The sequence below is a fragment of the Gymnoscopelus braueri genome (assembly GCF_963280865.1).
Source record: "Gymnoscopelus braueri genome assembly, chromosome: 18".
Taxonomy (NCBI): Eukaryota; Metazoa; Chordata; class Actinopteri; order Myctophiformes; family Myctophidae; genus Gymnoscopelus; species Gymnoscopelus braueri.
The window spans coordinates 19,726,662-19,736,661 of NC_137618.1; the positions used below are offsets into that span (position 1 = coordinate 19,726,662).

At 41.7% G+C, this 10,000-nt stretch overlaps 1 protein-coding gene across 5 annotated transcripts in view; it reads right to left on the minus strand.

Moving 5' to 3' along the window:
• nrp2b (neuropilin 2b) overlaps window positions 1-9,968 on the minus strand; it is a 140,823-nt gene extending 130,855 nt beyond the window's left edge. For all 5 annotated transcript variants that reach the window (XM_080412823.1, XM_080412821.1, XM_080412822.1 and 2 more), the window contains exon 1: window positions 8,846-9,968. In XM_080412823.1, the coding sequence (XP_080268949.1) occupies window positions 8,846-8,921 (76 nt within the window). In that variant the 5' untranslated portion in view covers window positions 8,922-9,968. The remainder of the gene's footprint in view (window positions 1-8,845) is intronic.
• Window positions 9,969-10,000: the final 32 nt, after the last annotated feature.

Sequence of the window (10,000 nt, forward strand, 5' to 3'; positions counted from 1 at the left end):
CACAGGGCAATGAAAGGAAAAGACAAATAAAAACAACACACAAAAAAACGGAAAAACCTTTACGGCCTCGACACAACGGAGCAATGGTGCCGTGTGATGTATGGCGGCTGTAGGAAAGGGAGAGTGAGGCAGAGGAAGAAATGAATGGAGGGGTGGAGGGGTGGAGGGAGGGATGGAGGGAGGCAGAGAGGCAGAGATGTTGAGAGTGTGAGAAAACAAACTAACATGAGTGAGACAGAGGGAGGACTGGAATGACATGAGGAAGAAAGACGATATGGACAAAATGAAATATCACTATTTTTGACCAAATACATAAAATATAAATTTTCTTTTTAATTTGTCATAAAAGAAAAATAGCAGATATACGTGTTGTTAGCTTGTAGATCGGCTATTTTCGCAATTACATTTTTAAAACCATTTCACAAAGGGGGGCCGCAGCCAGAGGATATGGCTGTTTGGGGGTCCTTGGCATGGGAAAAGCTTGGGAATCACTGGTAGGCTACCATATCAATTAACCACTTAAACCCCATATGGGTAACCGGAGTCCCTCAGGGCTCAATACTAGTGTATTTTCTGTTGTGCGTTATTGTGGAGAAAGCTTTCACTGAAAATAGCCAATGGACAAGCTGTGAGCTTGTCGATCTGCTATTTTCTGTGAAAGCCTTCCCCACAATAAGGATGCTATGGGGTTAACTGTAAAAATGGACCCATAGTCCCATACACCTCAGGTTATCACTCAGGAGTTTTTCTGTGCGAAGGTCTTCACACTTTACTCTTCTCGTAGCCAGAGAGCGTGTGAACAAGAACGAGAAAGGATGAAAAGGGGAGGAAAAAAAGAAACAGACACAAAGAGAACAACTAGCGAATAGATAGGTAAACAAAGGAAAAAAACGATAGAAGCGTAAAGAGATTTCCCTCCGCGGAGGCCGGAGAGAAAAGGAGGTGAGAGAGGTTCCTTAATCGGAGCGAGGGAAAACACAGGCACAGGGGGAGGTGTGGAGAAAGAGACAGAGTGCGCTATTAAAGGAGGCACCGGGGCACCGTGGAAAACACAAAACAACGGGATGATTCAGCGTGAAGGGAGGGAGAGAGAGGGAGGAAGGGAGAGGGAGAGAGAGAGAGAGGGAGAGAGAGAGAGAGAGAGAGAGGGAGAACAGAAAAACAACCTGTGGCCTCGCGCTGCACTCTGGAGAGACTGGTGAGGACACGGCAGGCTTAACACTTGTGCATGCGCACACACGCACATACCCTTTTACAGACAGAAACACACACAACTGAGAGGCACCTGTGCGTGCGTGCATACACACACACACACACACACACACACACACACACACACACACACACACACACACACACACACACACACACACACACACACACACACAATATGGCTAGTGGGTAAAACTATAACAGACAACCCAGCGTGCTGATGCTCTCTATCTATCTATTGTAGTTTTTGCTTTCTTACTATGCCAAGTTCCAACCGTTATCACTGGAGACTACTACACTTGCACACGCACACACACACACACACACACACACACACACACACACACACACACACTAATTACTCCAGTCATTACTGGCCACTAACAATACTAGAATAGGAACAGTGTTTAATAATGACATGATACGTGTAATTACAACACAGGCAGCCAGAACCTCTAATTGTTCACTTCTGCAAAGCAGAGAGCAGAAGTAAAGCAGAGAGAGAGAGAGAGAGAGAGAGAGAGAGAGAGAGAGAGAGAGAGAGAGAGAGAGAGAGAGAGAGAGAGAGAGAGAGAGAGAGAGAGAGAGAGAGAGAGAGAGAGAGAGAGAGAGAGAGAGAGAGAGAGAGAGAGAGAGAGCGAGCTAATGTTTAATTGGCTCAGACATTAAACAGTGCTTTATTATTAAGACACCCTTACTTAGCCTCGGTTACAATTACCCTGTCTATTAATGTTTCTATTATGCTGTCTGTCTATTACTGTTTCTATTACTCTGTCTGTTGCTGTTCCTATGACACTGTCACTCTACTATATTACACTATTATAACTAATTTATTTCACAATATCTCTCTTGACAAATATAATTCTGTTCTCTTATTCTAGCAAAACACTAAGGCACAAAACCTTTCAGATGGGGGTCCACGGCCAAATATATATCAATATTAACCATACGTTTACCTTAAACAAATACTAACACTTTGCTTCGTTATTTCTCCTTACCACGCAATTCTTACATTGTGACGACTAAAGATTTCTTCCCTGAAGTAATCCCACAGAGGGAGAACTTGGGATGAATCTGCATTAATCTACAGCAGGTGGCTCCACTCAAAGTCTGGTTCACAGTTAGAGCCTACTATAACTCCATAAGGATTTTTATTCATATTCATAAAAACACAATAACATACCAGGTGAAAATTACAAGTCAAGTTACGCTGACATAGTAGCAGACAGTGAAACGCAACATAAAGTCTTGAATATGTCAAGCTAATTATGGATTTTACCATTGCACTGCAATTACATGCTTCTATTATTCCAATAGCAGGGGTCAATACAAAGGTAGTTGAGGCAGGATATAACCCCATTGTGTGAGAATGACATGGATGGTTAGGTTTATTGATGGACTCTTGCAGGATACAATGGTTATAAACCTCGTTAGAATACTAACAGTTACATACTAGAGACCCATGATACAGAGCAACACACTACACAGGAGGTTGTAATGCTCATATAGGCCTACTGCTGGCTGCTATACATAACAAAAAACAGCCTTGCTATTTACTGTATATGCTGCACTGTAAATAATGCACTTCTGCACTGCTACTGCAGTGCAGAAGTGTCCCCAAGATGCATCTTTCCTATACATTACACCTTCAGCTCATTTTCTCTTAAAGTCTGATTGTACGCCTAACCAAGTATAAATTAGGAGTTGGAGTTGAACAAAAGTGCAAAGCCAATGCAGTGCACATAATGGAATAAATATATCTTCAGTCAGTCAATGGTAATTAAAGTCACATATTTAAAAAGTCATATTTTCAGCCCAAAAATTCAAATTCACAATTTGCTCATTTCATGGGACCACCAAAAACAACCTGTAACCACCAGAAGATGAGCTTTACTGCTCGAAACTTTACATGTCGGCAATAACAAACTGAATCAAATGGAGTTTATCAGTCTGCTCAGCTGCATGGTGTTTCTTCTTCTTTTTTTGTGAAAAAAAACACCAGAAACAGATTTGTAATCCACTGTGGGTCGTGACACTAAAGCCTTAAGAACCCAGCATCTACAACCCACCAGTGGATATAACAACACTATAATACTAATAGCCTATTTCTCACCATTAGTATGAAACTAAGTATATTTCATCAGACAAGGCCGTATAGAGTCAGACATCTGGTCTTGAGTGGCCAATTACACCCGTTTATCTCTCTTCCAGGCACAGCTGTGATCAAACGGAATGGAGAAACAGGATCAAACAGGGAGGATGAAAAAAAAATCACTCTTCCGCACTGCTCGCCTCTTTTTACAGTTTTACCCACTCCGTCTGCCTGTCTCTCTCTCACACCTAGTCTTTCTACCGCCTCTCCCCCTCTTTCCATTTCTCGCTCGCTCACTCACTCTCTCTCTCTCTCTCTCTTTCCCTCTCTGCATCTGTAGGTCTGTTTCTACTTCCTCCATCTCTCTGGAGCAAAGAAGAAAAGAGTAGAAGCACCTGGCAGGTATACAGCTGAGAGAGCATCTGTAAAACGTTACTACAGAAGAGGCTTTAGCCCCCAGAGGCTATAGGCTACTGCTGCCTATGTGTGTTTGCATGCAGTCAAACCCCAGGGGGTTCCTAAATTAAGGAGAAGTTGAGGCGATGTTGAACTTTGGTATGGAGCCCTGGGTGCTATTGGTATAGCAACCTGGGCATAAGTCCAAATAGTGTCCATCATCTTTATCTGTTGCTTCCGTGCTAGACTGTGGTCAAGTAGCAGGTATAATTTCATTGCAAGGTCTCAATATCACATGTTTTTGTTTGTTTCAACACTTGCAATGTGTGTGTGTGTGTGTGTGTGTGTGTGTGTGTGTGTGTGTGTGTGTGTGTGTGTGTGTGTGTGTGTGTGTGTGTGTGTGTGTGTGTGTGTGTGTGCGCGTGCTATATATATATATATCTATTAATTATATATATTAAACCTTTAAGGGGCCTCATTTTTGCAATGGAGTTTATAGACAGTCATATCTCAGAACTGGTAGATAATGTGATGTAATGAAAGAGTCTGCCCGCTTCCTTCCCTCCAAAAAACACACCACTCATTCCAAGTCATGGGATCTGGAAAACCCCAGGCTTAGAAGTCTCCAAATCGAGAAATGGTCTATACCTCACTTAGCCAACTTCACAAAAACTATCCCACCACTCCTCCTCTCCCCTCAGCGCCACAGTTTTGTATGGAATGCCAGATGGATTTGAATTACAGTCAAATTGCTGTTGCTTAAAGCGACAAACAGGCACCGAATCAATTTATCCTCTCCACCAGCCCCTCAAAAACATCTCCCTCTGGCTACCTCTTTTACGTGGAAAACCAGGGGGAAGCGACAAAGACAGGCTGGCAGAAAGTACAAGGTAGGCTACCTGTCTGAGAGAACGAGGGAGAAGGAGGGGGGTAAAGTAACTAAGTACATTTACTCAAGTACTGTACTTGAGTTAAATGTTGAGGTATATTTTTACTTTACTGGAGTATTTCCAATTTTCAGTACTTTTACTTCTACTCCACTACATCTCAGAGGCAAATATTGTACTTTTACCCCAATACAATTATTTGAAAACTTCATACTAGTTACTATGTAGATTTTGATTATTATTACAAAACATACATTAACCACTTCAGGCCTATATACATTTCGGCCATTTGAAAATAGCCGATCTACAAGCTCACAATGCGTCGCATTGAGCTTGTAGATCTGCTATTTTCAAATAGCTGTAGCCTAATAGTCGCTTCTTTTAGGCTTGTTTTCATAGACCTTGTTGCTTATTTCTCTCGCAGAATCTGGCAACACAGAATCTGGCTTTTGCCTACATTTCTTCAAGACAAAAACATAGTAGCTAGGTTATCTCAACAATTTACAAACATTAGTTTGTGTTGTTCCATACTATTGCAAGACTACATGCTACAATATGTATTTTACATAGGTATACAATTCACTTTTAAAAACAATTAGGCTACATGGCTCATTATTATGATTAATTATAGCCTACATGTTCTTTAGTCATTTCTCGGCGGGGTGCAACTACTGGGGGGTTTCGGGAGGGAGTCAAAACTACATTTCAACTGCTATATAGCCTTAGGCCTATTGTTTTAGTTGCTAATCTCAATCTGCAAGATCACAATGGGTCGCATAGGTCGCAACTCGTGATGCGACCCAATGTGAGCTTAAAGAGCTGCTATTTAGAAACATTTGAAAACTTCTGAAACGGAAATTCTGCATAATGAGCAGTGGCGGAAAGTAACCAAGTACATTTACTTAAGTACTGTACTTAAGTACAATTTTGAGATATTTGTACTTTACTGGAGTATTTCCAATTTCCAATACTTTTACTTCTACTCCACTACATCTCAGAGGCAAATATTGTACTTTTACTCCACTACAATTATTTGAAAACTTTAATTACTAGTTACTTTTCAGATATAAATTATGATATTATGAAACAAACATTAACCACTTTAGCCCTATTTTATACATGGGCTATTTGAAAATAGCCGATCTACAAGCTCACAACGCGTCGCGTTGCGACGCGTTGTGAGCTTGTAGATCTGCTATTTTCAAATATTTAGTACTTTTACTTTTGGTACTTTAAGTACATTTTGATGCCAATACTTTTGTACTTTTACTCAAGTAAATTTTGAATTCTGGACTTTTACTTGTAACAGAGTATTTTTATATTGCAGTATTGGTACTTTTACTTAAGTAAAGAATTTGAGTACTTTTTCCACCACTGATAATGAGTTGGCTACTTTCCAAAGTAAATTTTGAATTCCGGACTTTTACTTGTAACAGACTATTTCTACATTGCAGGAGTATTGATACTTTTACTTAAGTAATAAATGTGAGTAGCCTACTTTTTCCACCACCGAAATTCGATTGTTTAAAAAAAAGCCTTAATAGACCCGAGGAGGGTAAAATATTGGTCATACTGCATTTTGTTCAATATTTGGATTTTGGAGTCAGTTTCCTTGACACACTGTGGCCGTGCGTCAGCGGTGCCATGTCCGCTTATTATAAGCGACTTTGGGGCTTGTTTTTCTGTAACGTTGCTTGTAAATATTGGTAGTTGCAGGTTGCGTTTTTGGGGGTTTGTTTCCAGAGTGTAGGCCTACTTGCTTATTTAGGCTCGTTTCCAAAATTTTGGATTATTATTTAAACCAGTGATTCTCAAATATTTTCATGAAAATGTTTTGTGCCAGGGAGCACTTGTGTTGCAAATATTCCACATTTCATTGCAAGAGTAGCCCGATGCATAATAGGTTCGTTTAAAGTGCTCATGGTGGCCTGAGTTGCGTTGTGTTCTCTTTGCGCGCATCAAAACGCGAAAACAACCGCTTCATGATCGGCCAAATAAAGAATTGGTTCCATTTGAGTTAAATTCAGAGTTGCCAGATTGTGTGTGAGAGTAATAAGCAACCAGGTCTATGAAAGCAAGCCCCAAAGAAGCGACTATATTAGGCCACATGAGCACTTTTAAAGGGGTAGTTCACCCCCCAAATAACTTTTTTTCTATTGATTACTCACCCCATGGAGCCTTGAATTCATGGATATTTATTTGTTTTTGTCGCATTCCTTCCTTTATTATTTGATAATAATAAATTTAGCCCCATTGATTCCGGTAGGAGACACAAATGCATTTGTGTCTCCTACCGGAATCAATGGGGACACATTTATTATAATCAAATTATTGGCTTAGGAATGTGACAAAAAAAAAAAAATATCTATGAATTCAAGGCTCCAGATGGTCAGTAATCAATAGAAAAAAAGTTATTTTGGGAGTGAACTACCCCTTTAAACCTATATAGGCCTACATATCATCTACAAGCTAGATCTCTGGAGCTCTAGAACTTTAGATCTGCTATTTTCAAAAACATCTTAAAAGGTCCCTGGCACACATACATATTAATTTGGGGGTCCTTGACATGAAAATACTTGAGAACCGCCGGTTTAAACAACATTAGTTAACAAGCCCCACTAAGCAACTAGGCCTACACTTCAGAAACAAGCCCAAAAAAATCGAAACCCGCCGCAACTACCAATATTTACAAGCAACTTTACAGAAAAACAAGCCCAAAGTCTCTTATAATACGCAGACACGGGGGGCAACACTGGTTAAATAAATGAACACAGTATTTTACAGTGAAGGCTGAAGGCTCGTGGCTCAACCATAGAGTTAGGGCTCAACAACACGCACGCACACCAACGGCCGGGAGAAGTTCAACCCACGGCCACGGACCACCACAGCAGTAGTGTCGGTCAGAGCAGCGACCTCCGCCAGCTGTGTGGCTATACTGGCTGCAGCCCACCCACCGCAGAGGGCCTCTCCTAAACCACGGCTTCTCTAACTGTTTCATGCCAAGGAAGGACCCCCCAAATTCATCTGAAAATATGTTGTGCCAGGGACCCCCATAAACAATATTTGTCTTGTTAAAAAATATATATATATATATATATTCAGCATTTTCACATTTATTTTCAAGATTTTTTGAAAATAGCAAATCTACAAGCACCATGTGTTGTGAGTGTGTTATGTGAGCTTGTAGACCGGCTATTTTCAAATAGTTGATGTGGCCTTTGTAGGCTATTATATAGGGTTATTGTTGAACTGGTTTTGATTCTATTTGAACTCATTTAGCTGTGGACCCCCTGGTGGAAGCCCCCCCCCTCAAGAACCCCTGGGGGTCCCCGGACCCCACTTTGAGAACCAATGTCATAAACGAATAACAGCCTGTAGTATGCTACAGCCTATACTAGCCTACTCATCCAAATTAAATGGCTATCATCACACGTGGGCACGATACATAAAGTGAAAAGAATCCAAATAAACGGTGACGCGTGTAAAATGATGATAAAAATGCTGGTCCAACAGTGAAAAGCCCACGAGGACCCACATGAAATCAGTTTGATGAAATCAGACCAGTTGGGTCACAGCTGGTAAAAACTGTCAAACTGCACGGCTGCAAAAAGTTTCAAACTAAATAGCCGTTAAAATCGCATATCATGATCATGAGTAGCCTACATGTGACTGTATACCCTGAAGCCTACTATACCCTGAAGCCTGCGTCTCGAATGAAGGCAGTCAATGTTTGAATGAGACCAATCTGGGAAACCCATCGGCAAAAACAAATAATAATAATGTTTTTCTTCTGAATCTTGAGAGATTATAATGAGACAGATAAAACGAGCGAATAATTAATTTTGTTTTATTATGTGATAACTCAAGCCTGACCTGTCTGAGCCCTCAGTGTCGAGGGGTTAAGGCCGGTGATGATAGTAGCCTGGAACCGTTTGTAAAAACCATTCACCTGTCCCCCCTAATTAAAGCCTGCTAAAAAAAAATACTGAAATAATCATCAAGCCACCCGGCTTTGTATTGTTACCTTTTAAGTATTTTAAGGAACATTTCAAATACACATTGATGCTATACCTCCTCGCACCACGCATGCTTTTATATTGTAAAGAAATTGAGTAGGCTATTTGGGGCAATCGTGGGACTCCTTGCGGCTTAATGTGTTCAAATGATCTGTTCTTTCACTGTGATGAAAGGGCGGCTTCATTTGGATTTTGACACCCGGGTGTGAAACAGTGTGAAACAAGGGGGTTTGCTTGCTTACCTTCCTCTGCTGCGTTTGCCGGTGCGGGTGAAAGAAACGCGAATAAACATCCACAAAGCCATAGGAATAATTCCATCTTTCCCCCACGTGAGAAGAATTCTTCCTCTCCTGCGATGAGGTGTCTTCTTGTCTTTCCTATAAGAGAGAAACTTGTAGTCCAAAAAGACAAGTCCCTCGATAGGATCTGTCTGTCTGTCCTCCTCCGCCGCAGAGCACCTCTCTCTGCGCGTTGATGTCCCCCGAAACCCACAGCGACGAACCGTTAGAAACCGTTAGAAAAGCTCGTCGCCAGTAACGCAGGTCACAGTATGGATTTCGAGACGTTTTTACATACAACTGTTTTTTTTTTGTTGGTGGTGGTTCGATCGCGGGAAATGAATGATCGCTGCGTAATTTCTCACTTAAATTTCTATTCCAAAAGAACACGAAAGCAGTAAAAATCCATTCTTGGTGTGTGTGTGTGTGTGAGCACACTACAGCCCCGCACTGGTTCCCACTCAACAAACACTGCGTGTGGGAAATGGGAATTAAGACTTTTCGCAGCTCCTTGTGATCAGGGACATCAAAAGGAAAAAAATGGAAATAAAACGTCAGAATCACCTGTGCCGAACCATTGAGTTCAAAAGAGCCCTTGGCTGCACACAGACCCGAGATCTGTAGTCAAAAAAAAAGTCACCTAATAATAAGGCTCTTTTCGGGTACGTTTTCTTTCAATTCCAGAGTCCAAATAATATCCTCTCCTCTTTCCTCTGGCCCTGATCACCCTCCACATTTACTTTAATCACAACACCACCACATGTGACACGGAGATGGTGGGTGCCCGATCGTGGTGCCCGTCGTGGTGGAGGTGCGCGCAAAGGCGACTGCAATGCAAGAGGACGGCGGTCCAGACTCCAGCAGCAAAGCGGCGTGTCTTTGCTGCTCTGCTCTGCGCGTAAAATGTTCCGCTATCAGAGCAACAGCAGAGACCATGTAGCTTCTGCTCTCTGCTCCCAAAAAACTGTCCGTTTATTCGCTGTTGCAACTCTCCCCTTCTCTCTCTCTCTCTCTCTCTCTCTCTCTCTCTCTCTCTCTCTCTCTCTCTCTCTCTCCGGCAGCTCTCTCGTCGTGAGCTGAGCTCCTCTCGTTTCTCTCTCCACCGAGTGTCTGACTGGC